Consider the following 17,298-nt stretch of genomic DNA (forward strand, 5'->3'; position numbering starts at 1 on the left):
TGCTACCTGTTTTTATTTCTTTATGTTTTCCAAGGTTTCACAACGCATATTAACACATTGTCAAATTAAAAACAACAAATGGTTTTGAAATTTAAGATTACATTTTTTTTTTAATAACCCGGCCACATTTTATTTTAAATACCCAGCCGTATAAACACCAAACTAGTCCTTTAAGAATGTTGCTGCTGAAATCAAAGTAGTGTTTAAGTAATGTTTAAGACCATACCAGATAAGAAAAACATTTAATTGTTCAACACTTTGTTGCAATCTCAAACTTTATTTACATGTGTAATAAAAGAAACAGGCGACACGGAAACCTCATGGAGCAGACAAACATCGAAAACAGACAGACTCCGCCTGAAAAAAAGGTACGCAATTATTGTAAAAGGACACAGTTGTAGTATGTTTTAAAAGCCATATTCTCGCTACATTTTCTATTTATTAATAATATTTTTTAAGGAAAACCAACACCATAAGTGCATAGGAGTACAGGCGCGTATACAATCTGAGGAAGTATGATATTTCTTAAATGAAATGTGCAAATAATAGTCAACCGTCTCCCATATATTTTGACTATGGAACAAGAGACCTGTTCTTAAACATCAACATTGTGTTTTTCCAGACCTGACGACAGACGGTAGATAGAGATTGTGTAGAAGGCACATGGTTTTATTTAGCCGCAGCAAAAAGAGCGAGGTGACCATTTGAAGGCATGTTGTCCCCAAACCATAATCCTATGATTTAAGTTAAATAACATTACTGTCTCTGTTCTTTGTCCTGGTGCACGCTCTTCATTTTGCAGCAAGGCAGCCCTGTAAGTGTATGGAACACAGTTACAACTCACATGTTAATAAAAGACTTCCTAACACAGTCCTGACTGTAGTGGAGCTACACCACAAGCATAGGGTCTGCAGGTCAAGTAGGAAATTAAAATGATCAACTACTGCCCAATCCAAAACAGCTCAAGACTTTACCTACAATGGGGGTACGGATGTTTAATATTTTAGAACGAGTGCATTCTGTTTTATACTTTGTCGTTCGATCACTTTGCTTACTGTTAAGACACATGTACCTCACTGTTCAGAGCAAAACAAATCACTATTGAGACTATAACGTCATGTACAGTCAAATGGAAATGTTTGGTTTCTCTTAACTCCTCTCCTCTGCTCACTTTCCTATTAATATGAGTTTAATACATTAGAATAAATGTTTAGCATTGTAATGTTTGATGCTGACAAACTCTAACTTGGGCAGTTATTGTTCTCCTCCAAGCATGTTCAGCTCCAAATAAACTGCATTGGCAGCACAGGGGAGACAATATGTCTTCACCTTAATTTTCATGTAGAAAATCAACCAAACATGTCATTTGACCCAAACCTCTGCATACGACAAACCAGGTTCTAAGTGCTTGGCTCTCTACAAATGATCACAAATGTGGTCCAACACTGTAAATCCCACCTCTGCCTTTTAAAGAGGGGTTGGAAGTCACACAAAGTCTTAATTGTTAAGATGGTCTTGAAACCTGCTGTAATAAAACCATTTTGAGTTTGGAAAAACATGTAAACACATTTCTCTCCTGGTTTATTTATCACAGGTCTGTGCTGCCTTCAAGTCCCCTTCGAAAGATGCTAGTTATATTTTCAGAGGTGGTTGTTTATGATGTAGTTCGCGTTCACACAGATTTTTACTGAAAGCTGAAGTTGGTTGGTTTCCCCACTGCATGCCCTCAACTCTGAGTGATTCCACTTGTAATTATCATGTGGTGGTGTTTATTTTGTAAAACCAATACTTCCAAGATGACTTAAAGGCAGCATCAGATCTCTGCTCCACAGCCAAGACCTTACAGGTACGAATGACAAATTTAAAGGCTTCAGTTCTTAACCTGGACCTTCACATCCACCAGAACCTAAGTAAGGCTTCAGAGTCAGAATATCAGAGTAGTTTCATATTAGTGCTGTGTACCGCTGAACAAAATCGTCAGTGAGGAAATGGTAACGGGAATCAGAGCAGACTCGGACAGATGCAAGAAAAAAAAATACACACCAAGTCACAGAACAAAACAATATAGGCCAGAATATGAATCAATAAACATATTGTCAGGTCTCCAGGTAGCGTCCAGACCAGTCTGAAAGTCTGCAGAGTCGCCGGTCAAAGGGGAAAACGTCCAGTGGGAGCTGAAAGGGGAAAAGAGAGGAAGATAGGAGACTTTACAATCAGAGTGTGTTTTCGTTTGCTTTGGTGGTGGTTGTGAAGTGTCCACTCCTCAGCCCTCCTGCCCAAAATCCTCAGTGAACTTCTTCAGCTTCTCCAGGTCCTGCTCATTCACCGTCGGCTTCGTGTTTGCCAGAGATCGCAACATGTCCGGCTGAAAAGGCAAGAGAAAAAAAAAAAAAAGGTTCACCCCGGACAGAGCACCACACTCACCCTCAACCATTCACTCACCCATGCCCCAAGACCCTGGAGTTGTGTGACAGTGACCCTACGTGTTGCACCACAAACAAATTTATTACCAACGTCAAAACCACCCAAAAATAATACTCACCATGCTAACCACAGGCTCCAGGAGTTTATCTCCAGGAACCTCCATCCAGGTCATCTCTATCGCGTTTGGATCTCCAGGAGAACACGGAGTCAATAAATCATCCACAATGGCATTAGGATCATCTCTCGAGGGCCCTCGTACCTTTGAGGAATAAACAGACCAAGTTGCAAAAGTTGCTTTGTTCTGGTATCTGTACCAAACCAATTATTTTTATTATTATTTTTTTTTTTAAATATAAAGCATCTTTCACTTTGATCAAATTCTGGTACTGGTTTTATGTTTCCCCTCTCAAGAACATTCAACATCCACTGCGCCATGTAACTCAGCTCCAACAGGCAAAATAACACTTGAAAATGAGGGGTAGGTTTAAAAATAAGAAATGGGACTGGGCCTTAGTATCACAGGGGCAGCTGGTGACTGGAGCTACATTCATAAGTCTTCGTTAAGACAGCAACACGTATCTCTTTAAGGTTTAATATTAGGGACACATGAAATTCTCATTAACTACATCATCTTATTTCACTTGATCCGTTTCAGGTTGGAAAAAGACGAGGATGATGACGATATAGATGTCTTCCTTCAAAGTTTTGACACCTTCAATATTAATCAATAACAAAAATAAAGATAAAGAAAAGAGTGAAAAAAACGTCAAATTCCAATCCACACGTAGGCCTTTGTTATGAAAACGTACCCGTTTGAAATGCGTGGCGGACTGGACTTTCCTGACCGGCTGCATCAGAGCGTCTCTGACAATGATGCTGATGTCCGCTCCAGAGTAGCCGTCTGTCTTCTTTCCCAGAGTGACGAAGTCTGCCTCCGTCAGGCTGGTCTGTGTGGTCCCGAGGTGTAGCTTGAACATGGCGGCACGGGCGTGCTCCTCGGGCAAGGGAATGTAAATACGCTTCTCAAATCTGTTCACACACACACGGTAAAGAAAACGCCATGCTCCTGATTATATAGCAACAAAAACCTACACAGTTTAGGTTCGTCTATATAAAATTAAATCATAAAATATTGTTAAGAAATGTGACAAAAACATGTCAGTCCTGTATTATCAAAGTGTCTGCATATGTCAACACATTGCTCTGAATCATTTCCATGTGTAGATAAACATCTATACAGCATTTCTCTACAGGTTCTCCTTCATGTTGTGAAACAGCTGTTATTCTGACACCTAGTGGCCAGCATCTGTTTTAACATGGTGACCTCCAAATGGGGGACCCTCTCTACAGAGAATAAACCCTGACTTTTTGACTCTGATTTATTTCATGGGGGTTCCACATTTATTTTAAAACAATAAAAATAAAACAAATCACCTACATAAACACGCTTTTCTATTGTTCGATGCTACAAACGACATTGTGTGGAAAACACATAAAAGCACATCTGTTTCTAATTGTTTCACTTTGCTATCCAGCCTACCTCCATAAAATCAGCTGAATGCTTTTAAAGTCATTAAAGTTTCAAAAGCATGCACATGCCCAGGCGATAGGTTTTATAACGTCCCAGAATTTGAAATAAACTCAAGTAACAGAAACGTGAGCATCTACAAGGCATCATCTATGAACTACAGTCACAATGTGATGGCATCATCTTCACTTTCACACGATGGTTTACACCCAAAACACAGCCACGACTGTAAATTTACACCGGGTAAAAAGAGCTTGGTCATAAACTCCATCACACCGTGGAACTGAGCAGTTTGACTGAACCAGTTCTACTGCACTGATCCCAGCGGAGGAGGTGGCATTTGTGTTTCTGTCTCAGTTTAACCACGTGATAATACGTAATCTCTGCAGTCTCGTGGAGCTCTGCGACATGTGCGTCTGTTTCTGTAATGCTGAAAAACCTGTTCTGAGTGAGCTGTGTTCAGCTGAAAAAACACACAAACGCCAGTACAAGGTTCATGTCAAACGTCATTAGCCACTGACTTGACTTCTGGTCAGTTGTATTCAGTCTTCACAGAGACAGTGAGAGTATTACCGTCTCCTGATGGCCGAGTCCAACGTCCAGGGGATGTTTGTGGCTCCCAGCACCAGAATTCCCTTATTGTCGTTACCCACACCTGAGGAGATAATATATTAATTGTTTTAACAGCACTTTTAACAAGTGATGTTCAGTCCAGTAGCAGTAATAACAGAGAAAAGAACAATAACAAGAGACAAAAACAAACAAAAAACCCTCAGTCAAAGTGCTGGGCGATACAAGCGCAAATCAATATCACAATTAAATTATCTTTTTAACTCGATTACGATAAATGAACATTATTTAGTTGTCTCATAGGTCACTGACGAGGCTTGTGCTGTAAACACACTCCAGTATTAAAGGTGGGGTGTGTGTTTCTGATGTGGCTGGGAGCTCCGTCTCTGTGTCTGAGCTGTGCTCTGTTCATATTCAGTGTGCTATTGTGTTCAGTGTGAAACAGACTGGGGGATTTAATTTGGTCTGAAACAGTTTTTTCTCAGTGTTTACATTTGATGCAGTGTTTCTCTTTGGTACAAGCTGCTCCAGTCGCTCGGCCGGCCTCCGTGTTTAGGTTCTCCTCCATGTGGCAGAGTCATGTGACTATAGCGTGGTGGTGAGGTTCTAAGGGATGCTGTATGAATTTTAGCTGCTGCTTTACCTTGCTTTTGAATGCCTGTATACTGAACAACTGCACCCCTCACCGTGTACATTAACCCTATCGCCTCTCTCCCTGCGAGCAGTGGTCAGAAGGAAGGTTCTCTCACCCTGCATCTGGACGAGGAACTCTGTTTTGATTCGCCGAGCTGCTTCGCTCTCATTCTCACTCCGAGAGCCACACAGGGAGTCGATCTCATCGATGAAGATGATGGAGGGGCTGTGCTCCCGGGCCAGAGTGAAGAGGTTCTTCACCAGCCTGAAGATGAAACAGAAAACAGAACTCTAGTAAATTTTATATGACATGCATTTTCTTCCCATTCTCGTTTATTAATTTTACATAAATGTGAACTACAATGGCACTGAACAAACTCTGTTATGGATGGAGAGGACCCTGAGACCCAGCAGCTGGGTGACAGCACCACCCCCTGGAGCACCATCACACCACCCATGGTGTTTTTTTTAAGTCACTTCAGAAGCGATGTCCGCAAAGAGTGGCTTGCACTACTTCTGTGCATATTTACAGCCTTTCATACACAGCCCTGTCACTCTCATACTACTGTTCCATTGCTTTTGTCAGTTTGCTGCTCATTGATTGATCTGGAGCTGCTCTCGCTGTCACTCTGCTGAAGGCATCCTCGGATGTTACTGATCTTGTACGATATATAACTGATACAATGAGAGACAAAGGGCCATGTAACTGAGGTGGTACTGAAACACTGACTCACTTTTCACTTTCTCCCAGCCACTTGGACACCAGGTCTGAGGAAGAAATGGAGAAGAAGGTGGAGTTGTTGGCCTCAGTGGCCACAGCTTTGGCCAGGTACGACTTCCCTGTTCCTGGGGGTCCAAAAAGTAGAATACCCCTCCATGGAGTCCTTTTACCTGGAAGGCAACAGGAAGGCAGGTGGTCTATCAGAGGCTTCACTAGGAACAGGATCAAGGTTCTGAACTGGGCACTCATTTTTCACATTAAATAAAAAGGTTTTAATTATAACCTAAACATTTTAAGCCAATAAATGTTCCTTTAAAGTGAATTAAAAACTACAGGGACACACTGACCCAAACATGGTAGGTTTGGTCTCAAGATTTATTCACGGCAGCGGGGTTTCAGCAGCTGTATGCTTTTTACAAGTAATGTTTGGTAAAGAAAAAAATAAATAAATCACCATTCTGCAGTGTCCCTGTTCTCCAGTCCTTAGCAATTCATAAGTCACCTACTAGACTCCAGCCAATAGAGGTGGAGTTACTGCCTTTTTTCTAAAGATCTGCTGCCGATTGGCTTTATGAAATGTGACTATGAAAATCTAGTATTGATTGGCTGCAAGCCATTGGCTAGGGAAAAAGGGGAAAAAAATAAATAAAAAAAATAGGACTAAGGGCGTTTTCACAGCTGCACTTTTAACCCAGTTAAGTCTGACTTCATTTTCACTCTCGATGCGGTTTGTTTGTGATAGTGTGAATACAGCAGTCGCTCTCGGATACGGACCAAACACAACTGTGCTGAGACTTGAGAGGTGGTGGTCTTGGTCCCGTCCCAAACGAACACAGAAGTTGCTTGTTTTGGATGGGAACATGATTCAGCCTCAATTGGACCTAAGTATCAGGTGTGTTTTGCGTTCTCTCACAGTGTGTTGGGAAGCATTTTGGTGCGCTTGGATTTCACCCTTTTTGAAAACAAACCAAACCAAGGATTAATGATCCAGGTTTACAAAGTCTGATTCGGACCAGAGCAAATAAACTACAGGTGTGAAAACACCCTGAAAGCGAAGATGAACTGGTTGAAGCAAGCAGCAAAAACAGCATTGTTTCAGCAGAGGAATCCATAAGCACACAATTTCTCTTACAATTTTTGCAAGGGTCACTGTAAGGGGGAGGTACCCTTCTGAAAGTAGAGACACTGAAGGTTGAGCATGCCTAAAAAGTTGAAAAATTCTGCTCTAAAGTGAATATGCTAAAATCATTTATCAATGTTCACTGAAATGTGGTTGAGGAAAGAAAGCTCACCTGTGAAGAGATGTGGGAATTTAATGGGTAGAATAACAGCCTCCTTCAGAGCCTCTTTGGCACCCTCTAGCCCCGCCACATCGTTCCACTGAATGTTTGGCTTCTCTATGACAATGGCCCCTAAAGAGCAACACTCGCCGTTAGATAATCCCACATATCAAACTTGGTGTTGTTCGATCAGGTATAGCTGCATCTCGCTTGCACAACATGACACAGAACAAGAGAACACTCAACCTGAGAGCTGATTCTGAAACTTCTTCTTCTCTGGGTCTTCACCTTCATCGCTGTCATTTCTGCAAAGAAAGCACAAGTGTGAATATTCACAAAACATTTAAAAAGGCCACAGCTCAGACCACAACAGCTAAACACAGAAGAAACATCAACCGCAAACAGCACAGACAAGTGAGAACTTCTTCAGCATAATTTTCAGCGCTGCAGTGACACTGACGTGGTGGTGGTGTGTTAGTGTGTGTTGTGCTGGTGTGTTAGTGTGTGTTGTGCTGGTGTGAGTGGATCAGACACAGCAGTGCTGCTGGAGTTTTTTACTGATGAAGGAGTAGAGGACGACCGACACACACTGTGCAGCGACAGATGAGCTACTGTCTCTGACATCTACAAGGTGGACCAACAAGAGAGGAATGCCTCACAGAGTGGACCGTGAGGGGACACGGGGTTTAAAAACTCTGTGTCTGATCCTCTCTCACCAGCACCACGCCAGTGTCACTGCAGCACTGAGAATGATACACCTGCCCTGTGGGGGGTCCTGAGGGCTAAAGAACAAGGTCAAGGAGGAGCAAACAAAGTATGCAGAGCAACACATGGACTAGCGTGCAACTGAACACACAGACACTGACCCTTTCTCATCGGACTGAGACTCTTTCACAGGTTTGGCCGGGGCTTTCTCTTTCTTTTTCAGATATTCCTTCAACTTTTCCGCTCTGTCCAAATACTCCGCACACTTGGCTCTGATGCTCTGTTTCGCTTTGTCTCCCTGAGCTTCATCTGTGGAGGAACAATGTGAACAAGACAGTCAGTTTAAATCTACAAAACAAGTCCAATTTACACAGGTTCCACCCCAGATATGTTTATACAGTTTATCTTCCATGCAATTAACCCAGTGCTAACTACTGTTATCCAGTTTCTGATACAGCTTATCAATACTAGTCTCGCAGCTCCAGGGCTAAAGCAAAGAAACTTCCGGCAGCAAACAAGTCCTGACCGACTGCCTTTGATCATGTGCCTATTCTTCTATTCTTTCTTTTTGAGCATCACCATTGGAGATAAACACACTTGGAGGAGAACTGAATTATTGATTCGGCATCCGGCAGTCCTCAGGGTCTCAAAGAGAAGAAACTGCAGCTTGAGCACTAAATATCAGTGTATTCACATGGTACTCACATTTGACCACGTGTAGGAAGTACTGGACGGCATGCTGGTACAGCCTTAGGGCCTCCTCGTAGTTCTGGGCCTTGTCCTCCTGAGCCGCCTTACTGGCAAGATCTATAGCTTTCTGGATAAATGAAAATAAAGCAAGTCACAAAGCAGAACAGATCACAGCCAGGAGCTGTCTGTCATTGCAATTAATCATCTTAAACAATGTGTGTAGGTCAGGATAAATAAAGCCTCAGGTGTGAACTGTGGGTGATGTTTACTTCCTACACAGAAAAGGTCCACACACACACAGTTTATACCACAATCTAAACCTGATCAATATAGATAATACTGCAATATTTTATAATGTGACCAGGCTGAATCCATTCCTGCGCTGCAGTACCAGCCTCTACTTGATTGAGAAGTCTTTACGCTACATTTTGGAACATATCTGTGAGGATCTGGTGGCATTCAGCCAGAGGAGAACGTCAGTGAAGTAAGGTAGTTCTGGTATTTCAGCTCATCCCAAAGGTAACGAGTGTGCTTACAACTGAACATCAGCACATTAATGCACAGAATCCTCTCTGTGATTGGACAAGACGGTCACAGGTCAGAGAACTCATTTCACTCAACAGCAAGGTCTGATGGAGATTTGAATACACCGGGCCAAACGGATGCTACATAATAATGTTTTGTACACTATATATGGGATCTGCTGACGGAAGGAGAGTGAAAATAGTGAAAGTGTGGTCAGGGAGTGTGGCTTCTAGTTTGATCTGAAGCAGAACAGCATCACTGCAGTTACCACATCGCAGTCTGCAGGAGGAGAGAGGCACAAGCTGAAGAGAGAAAAGGAATTTGCATATTCATCAGAGAGGCTTCAGCTCAATTCGGAGGAGGAAAAATGAGAGAAGGGAATGGGGAAGAAGAGGAAGGGAGGAGAGAGGAGAAAAAAAAATCTTCTTGCATAATACTACTAATTTATAAACCAGAGCTACTGCTATTAACCCAGTGCTAACACTACTTTTATTACTACTGTTACTACTACAACAACATCAGTAACAACTACTGCTAATACTACGTTTACTACTACCACTGATGCTATATTACAGATACTCTTACCACTGTTATGACTACCATTAATACTACTGCTACTGTTAATATCACTGCTGCTACTACTTTAATACCACTACTACAGCTACTTTTAGTAATATAACTACCACTCTTAATATAACTGCTTCTGTTACTACTACCATAACTACTGTTAATACTACTGCTCGTAATACCATTGCTGCTGCTACTACCACTACTCCTGCTACTACAGCTACTTTTAGTAATATAGCTACTACTACAACTGTTAATACTACTAGAATCACCACTCTTAATATAACTGCTGCTGTTACTACTACCATTACTACTGTTAATACAACTACTGCTACTATTACTACTACTCCTTCTACTGTTATGATTTCCACTATTACTGATACTGCCAGTGCTATTTCTAATATTAATATTAATACCACTGCTACTACATCTACCACCAATTTTTATACCACTGCTCCTGCTACTACAGCTACTTTTAGCAATATTGCTACTAATACTACAGTTAATACTATTACTGCCAGTATTTATAATGCTACTAATAATATATCTGCTGTTACTGCTGCCACAAGGCTGATAACTTACATAAATTTTCTATATTTATGACATACTAAAAATAAATATGAAATTACCATTATTAAAATACCACTTGGTTTGGGACTAATTATCTCCCTGTAGTTAATTTTCTAGTTTAACTTGAAGTATAAAAAAGATTTTTTATATACATATGCCTTTACTACAATGTAAAGGCCCAACTCAGATATAGCATCTAAAATATCGCCATATTCTATAGCAGCTTAGCCTCGCCTAAAATAACAGCTTGTAAATGATATTGTAGGAAACGTGTTAGATGTTTTTTTTTTTCAGTTTTTTTCTTTTTTAAGCAAGGAACAGCCAATCTGAACAGAATCTGAACTGTGGCTAAAAACTTTTTTTGAGAACAACAATCTCTTCACTTAAATGTTAATATGTTTTAATATGTAATAACTGAATAAATTGAATTTGTCTAGAAAAATATTTGGAGACAGATTAATAAACAAATATAAGATATATGTGCTTCATTGAGTTCTTTTTAAATTTGTTTATTTCATATTTTAAAGTACTTATGGGCCTTAAATTCAACATGGGCCTTAAATTCAATATGGCTGTTGCTAAGGTTTTTTTTTTAAAATAACAACCACTTTAGTGTTCATCTTATTACACATCAATCTACGACACATATGTTTAAAACATTATATTGTGTGTTTTAAGGATTTTAAAACGAACTAAAGTCAGGGGCTGAAAAAATATATCATTATTTACGTTACATTTACTTCAAAAATAAAAGTCCCAGTGTAAGAGACACAGCGAAAAGACATTAAATAAATGTAAAAAGATATTAAATTATATATCATTCTGCAAAGAGATTAATAGCAAAAATAACAAAATACAAAGCTTCAATTTAATAGTTTAATTAATTTATCGGCCCTTCAATTAAATATAAATTAACGACCACTTTATTCTTCAACTTAATCTTTGAATTCAGAATACATTTGCTTAGAATGTGGTATTCTCGGTTCATACGCTTTAAAAGTGATTTTAAAAACAGAGAGTGAAGTAAAATATATTAGAAGAACATGGATTAGGAGTACAGTACAAAATAAAAGTCCCAGTGTACAGGCCACAGACAGTAGGAGAGTGTGGAGAGAGTTTAAGATGAGTTTTAAAGCTTTATTTAAGCGAGTTATTTAAATGTTTAAAGTGAGGCAGACAGTTTTATTGGAGTTGAAACCTCTCACCTGCAGGTTATTGTTGGCAGCCATCAGCGAAGCTCAGCGCCGTGATCAACAAATACCGAGTAAAAACGCGAGGGTTTCGGGAAAAAGCAGCGCTTATCGCGGTTAAACTAAGCCCGCAGCCTCCGCCGCGGCACCGAGCAGAACCCGTGGGAGAGACACGGAGGCCCGGCGTTGTTCGCTGCGGTTTGTCACGGAAACGGTGGAGAAACTTCCAAAACTAAAATGTCGAATGTCGCTTCAGTTCCGCCTCGAGGAAAAAAAGAAAAAATAAAACACGTGACGTCACGTTGGATGACGCAAAAAAGGTTGCCAAGTTGGAGACCAAAGAATACAAAAACAACTAAATCAGTGCACTAAAACACTTGAATTTCACATGAAACTAACGTCTGGACTATATCATCCTTTCAATTCAAAATACTAATGTAGTTTGGGACGAGGCTTAATCCCTGTCTGTGAAACCACCCCATTAAGCCGTCCCACACGTTATACTGTATCTCATTCCCACGCCTTAAATAGTTCCCACACCTGATTAGGATTAGTTTATTCCCATGTTTTAAGTAATTCCCAAACCTGACTAAGTCAATCCTACATATTATTCAATTACTACATACATATTATTTGTTGTCCCCATATGATTTCCTAGTTTGTGTTCACAGTTTCTTCATATCTCAGCCCATTCCTGTGAGTCACAACATATTCTCTCTCCTCTTTCCAGGCTGGGGGACACATTTATTTTACACCTCATGGCACAGTTACTCAGGTAATCAGGGCAGAGGACCAGATGGGGCATAGATTTTTGTAATTTTTCTAATTCATGGGCATGTTTCTTTCAGTTATGGCCACAGGTTCTAACTTATGTTATATTACTTTTAAATAAACAAATTAAATATAGCAAAAATTGTATTTTATTTGTGGTCATTTGTTGCAACATTTTCCAAGAGATTAAAATCATATGCATGTTAAAAATGTGTTCACAACTTTGATTACATAAATTAATATGGAATTGGATGGGACCTGGCAACCCTGACTACAGGTAACATGAATAGAACGACACAAGACACACCCAGAGCTGAATGGCCTTATGTCACATGAGAGCTGGGCTTTTGATGTGACGTTTGTACCTCCTCACACAATAAAAGATCAACATTATACATCATTATAGAATATAATTATCTTCTGGTGGGTCATTCTCAGCACTGCAGTGACACTGACGTGGTGTCACTCTGTTCACTCTGTGAGACACTCCTCCCTCGTTGGTCTACCTTGTAGATGTAAAGTCAGAGACAGTGGCTCATCTGTCACTGCACAGTGTATGTAGGTCGTCCTCTAGTCCTTCATCAGTGACACAGGGCACAAAACTCCAGCAGCACTGCTGTGTCTGATCCACTCACACCAGCACAACACACACTAACACACCACCACCACGTCAGTGTCACTGCAGCGCTGAGAATGATTCACCACCACATCACACCTGCTCTGTGGGGGTCCTGAACTTTGACCAACAGGGTAAAAGGTGGCTAACAAAGTATGCAGAGCAACAGATGGGCTACTGTTAAATTAAAGGGCTTCTCCTAGGTCCTGTAAGTGTGGACAAATCTCCATATGATGATGGACAGATACTGTAAAATAAAAGAGGTGAAAATAATTGAACAGACTGGTGAATTGTAGTGACCTGTTTTTTATCGAGATACTCCTGAAGCTCCTCGGCTCTGTCCAAATACTGAACACACTTCTCTCGTATCTTCTGATTACCGTCCTTTCCCTGTGGCTCTCCTGAATAGGCACACACACACACACACACACACACACACACACACACACACACACAAACACAAACACATACACATACACAGGAAATAAATAATAAACCTAAAACACAACTGTCACCCCAAGCTTTTGCACCTTAGTGTAGGCTACATCGGTTGAACAGGTTCGAGATAGGCCTGTGTCAGATAAATGTAGGCAGCCCACAGGGCCCTGGAGGGCATGTATATATGGGTTCAGCATTTAAGCCATGGGACAAACCTGGCTGGGCTGACCACATGGACCACAAACGGCTGAGTTAGCTGCACCCTTATGCACTCACAACATATAAATACAAGTCTCAGGTCACATTATTTAATAATTTATTATTTAAAATATTAAAACATTTTATTTTTATTTATTTAACGGAGCTTTAACATCTTTTTGGCAGATCAAGAGTGTTTGCACACTATCATTTCAACTATCTGACTAGCTAGCTAACTGTTTAACCTGCGCTAGGTAGTAGCATGTTACTATTTAAGTAGTCATGCATTACCATAGTCTTTACGGAGAGTCTGGTACTTTTCGTCACTTTAATGTAGCCAAGAAACACCTATCCAAAGAACCAATCATAGTGTACTATTCTGCCCGAAGTGTAGGAGGAGGCGGTCTTTGAGTCACGTCGGACAAATACCAGAGCCAGTACACAATGATATACGGAAGTGTGTATACACAGATGTACAGAGAGCCAATCAGAATACAGCCTACTTGTGGGAGGGGCTTCTGTGGCAAAGACTGGTTTAATCTTCTTTAAAAATGGATTAATCACTGTTATACGGTGTGATTTTAGTTTCTGAGTCCTCAGTTACCTGTTAGTGACCCATCTGCAGCCTATGTAGTGAATAGGGAACAAGACTCACGCTTTAAGATGTGCAGAAAGTACTTCACTGCATGATGGTACGACTTCACGGCCTCCTCGTAATCTCCAGCCTGGTCCTCCTGAGAAGCTTTGGTAGCTATAGATATAGCTTTCTGTGACAAAAGGTGGTGGAAACAAAAAATAGAAATAGATATATAGTTATATAATGTAGTTATATCAAATATCAATGTAACGTTAACATTAAAACCACCCACGTAGTATTGGGTTGGTACTTGTGTACCCAAAACATTTCTGACCCATCGAGACTCCACAAGACTTCTGAAGGTGTCCTGTGGTCCATGGCACCAATTTGTTAGCAGCTAATCCTTTAAAGCAACACTAGGTAGTATTTTTACCTCACAATTACAGCTTCAGAATCATTATGATTCTGTAAAAGGGAGAATAGAGTATCTGTCACTGCTACTCTGGCTTCCAGCACTGCAGAAACTGCACTATGTAATTTTTGGAGGGGGGTAGAAAACCACCACAAACACTTATGCCTTATCCCCCCTATGCCTTGGTTTCAGGACAGTGCTATAAAAGTGATTTGCACTCTGCAACTGTAGGGGGAGCCCAGGAGCAAATACCAAATCTTAGTGTTGCCTTAGGGCCTGTTAGTGGCAATGTGGGTCCTCCATGTATCAAACTTGTTTTTAGCGCACATTCCACAGATGCTTGATCGGACTGTGATCTGAGGAATCTGGAGGCCATCTTAAAATGATAGCTGCAAAACCATTGTGATTCTCCACTGAGTGAGAATCTGATAAGGAGAGTAGAGCCTCTGCTGTTCCTACTCCGGGCTCAGTACTGTGAAACTGCACTATGTAATGTTTGGAGGAGAATGGAACCCACGCCCACTCACTCCAACTCTCCTTTGATTTCAGGACAGTGCTGTAATAGTAAGTGAACCACACTCTACAACAGTAGAGGGAGCCCAGGAGCAAAAATATCAAATATAACATAGTGTTCCTTTAACTGTAATCCATGCAATGGTATTAATCATGTACTCATAGCATCATGGTGTACACCTATCCAGTCATGTGTAATATTAATTCATTCATTGTCTCTAACCCTTATCCAGTTTAGGGCGGCGGTGGGTCCAGAGCCTACCTGGAATCACTGGGCGCAAGTTGGGAACACACCCTGGAGAGGGCGCCAGTCCTTCACAGGGCAACACACACACTCACGCATTCACTTACACACTCACACCTACAGACACTTTTGAGTCTCCAGTCCACCTACCAACGTGTGTTTTTGGAGTGTGGGAGGAAGCCGGAGCACCCGGAGGAAATACATGCGGACACAGGGAGAACACACCACACTCCTTACAGACAGTCACTCGGGGGTAACCCACGCAGACACAGGGAGAACACACCATACTCCTCACAGACATTCACCCGGAGGAAACCCACGCAGACACAGGGAGAACACACCACACTCCTCACAGACAGTCACCTGGAGCGGGAGTCAAACCCACAACCTCCAAGATCCTGGAGCTATGTGACTGCAACACTACATGCTGCCGTCACTCATGGGTATTAGTATTACACCAATGAATACGTAAATAAATCATAAGATCAAACAATTTAAGAACAATGATAAATTCGTAACATATACTATACATATATTGTTATTTATATTATTAATATTAGTTGTATTATTAGCATTAATACTCTAAAACACACGTGAGTGACTCCTGTAAAAGGAGGTCAGGTGCTGTGTCCGAACCAAAACAGAGCCATGAAAGCCCCGTCAGATCAGACCTAGTTCTCATTAACTCTTCACTAGACACTCTCAGGCTAAAGTCCGTGAGGACACACAGTAGATCAGACACGGCTGATCAGATTGACCTTGTAGTTTCATCTGCTTTACTGTGTGTTTACTGGAAGACTGAGATTAGTGTCAGAGTCACTGCCGGTCACAGAGGTCTTAATGAGTCAGAATATTACAAAAACAAACCACAACATGTGATCTGAAGGAGCCCTGGCAGTAAAGATCAGACCAAAGCACAGCTGTGGAGAAGGACGCCTACCTGTAGGTTGGTGGGCTCCATGGTGATCGGATCTAGAGAGGAATCACGGCATGAGGAAACTGAGAGGACTCACTCAGTGAGCGACTTTCATTTCATCTGCTGTCAGTGTTTGGCTTCTTTTCCTGCTCCGCCTTCTGAGATACACCCACAAGGCCAACAGCAAAGGAATGAGAGCAATGTGGACAGAGAGAGAGAGAGAGCAAGAGAGAGAGAGATAGAGAGAGAATAGGAACAATAGCGTGTCTATGTCAGCCCGTCAATAGGGACGTGTGACTCAACTAAACATATAAACAAGTAGGTACTGCCTATAAAAATTAAACAATGGCTAAAGCTAATTGCAGTGGGTTTCTGGGTTTATATTATACCTCGCAGAAAAAACATCCACATGTAGAATTGGACATCACTGCACTGGACATTGTGCACGACTGATTTAAAAAGCCAGAAATAGACAGAAGACCTAATAAACTACAATACACTGATGTGCTACAGAAGGCTTGGAATCTGGACTCTGGGTGTATGAGGCTCTTCTGACGTTCTGATAAGGAAATCTGACTTCCAGTTGAAACGTCCTAGTTGGAACTCAGAAATTCCGATGTCAGAGTTCAAATAGAACGCAGCATACGACTCTGATGCTAGTGTATGAAGCCAAGAATGGACCATGCCCTTCCTACATAACTGACCCTCCATACACAATGAACTCGGTCAGAAGGGGACTTCTGTACACAATGGACTCGGTCAGAAGGAGCCCTCTGTACACGATGGACCCGGTCAGAAGGGGACCCTCCGTACACGATGGACAGTTTCAGTAACTACATGGGAGCACTTTGTAGCTCCGCAATTACAGACTGTAGTACACCTGTTGCTCTGCATACATTGTTACCCCATTTCCCCCCTGTTCTTCAGCGCTCAGGACCCCCACAGAGCAGGTTTGATGTGGTGGTGAATCATTCTCTGTGCTGCAGTGACACTGATGTGGCGGTGGTGTGTTGGTGTGTGTTGTTCTGGTGAGAGTGGATCAGACACAGCAGTGCTGCTGAAGTTTTTAAACCCTGTGTCCACTCCCTGTCCACTCTCTGAGACACTACACCCTCGTTGGTCCACCTTGTAGATGGATGCTCCGCTTTCCTCCCACAGTCCAGATTTATAATGGCCTAAGGGATTTAGGACCTTGGTTATACATCTCATC

The 17,298-nt window shown here is 41.5% G+C and overlaps 1 protein-coding gene across 2 annotated transcripts; it reads right to left on the reverse strand.

Moving 5' to 3' along the window:
- Nucleotides 1-174: 174 nt before the first annotated feature.
- vps4b (vacuolar protein sorting 4 homolog B) lies at nucleotides 175-16,148 on the reverse strand. 2 transcript variants are annotated; one of them, XM_066681431.1, is made up of 13 exons: nucleotides 16,113-16,148; nucleotides 14,082-14,193; nucleotides 13,091-13,191; nucleotides 8,567-8,678; nucleotides 8,023-8,170; nucleotides 7,403-7,461; nucleotides 7,169-7,288; nucleotides 5,890-6,046; nucleotides 5,272-5,420; nucleotides 4,526-4,607; nucleotides 3,234-3,453; nucleotides 2,543-2,683; nucleotides 175-2,365 (listed from the first exon to the last, which is right to left on the reverse strand). In XM_066681431.1, the coding sequence occupies exons 1-13, from the start codon at nucleotides 16,131-16,133 to the stop codon at nucleotides 2,264-2,266; spliced, it is 1,524 nt and encodes a 507-aa protein (XP_066537528.1). In that variant the 5' UTR covers nucleotides 16,134-16,148; the 3' UTR covers nucleotides 175-2,263. The 2 variants fall into 2 exon arrangements, with proteins under 2 accessions (XP_066537528.1, XP_066537529.1); XM_066681432.1 differs by lacking the exons at nucleotides 13,091-13,191; nucleotides 14,082-14,193; nucleotides 16,113-16,148 and adding an exon at nucleotides 11,419-11,789 and having other exon boundaries at nucleotides 178-2,365.
- Between the last annotated feature and the right edge of the window lie 1,150 nt (nucleotides 16,149-17,298).

The sequence above is a fragment of the Hoplias malabaricus genome, chromosome 9 (assembly GCF_029633855.1).
Source record: "Hoplias malabaricus isolate fHopMal1 chromosome 9, fHopMal1.hap1, whole genome shotgun sequence".
Lineage (NCBI taxonomy): Eukaryota > Metazoa > Chordata > Actinopteri > Characiformes > Erythrinidae > Hoplias > Hoplias malabaricus.

Excerpts from the sequence above, each read along its gene's own strand:
- vps4b (XM_066681431.1), bottom strand. The coding sequence starts at position 16,133 with ATGGAGCCCACCAACCTACAG. Across the intron at positions 8,679-13,090 it reads AGTATCTCGATAAAAAACAG|AAAGCTATAGATCTTGCCAG; the intron begins GTCACTACAATT and ends TCATTTATCCAG. Across the intron at positions 7,289-7,402 it reads GTTTCAGAATCAGCTCTCAG|GGGCCATTGTCATAGAGAAG; the intron begins GTTGAGTGTTCT and ends GTTGCTCTTTAG.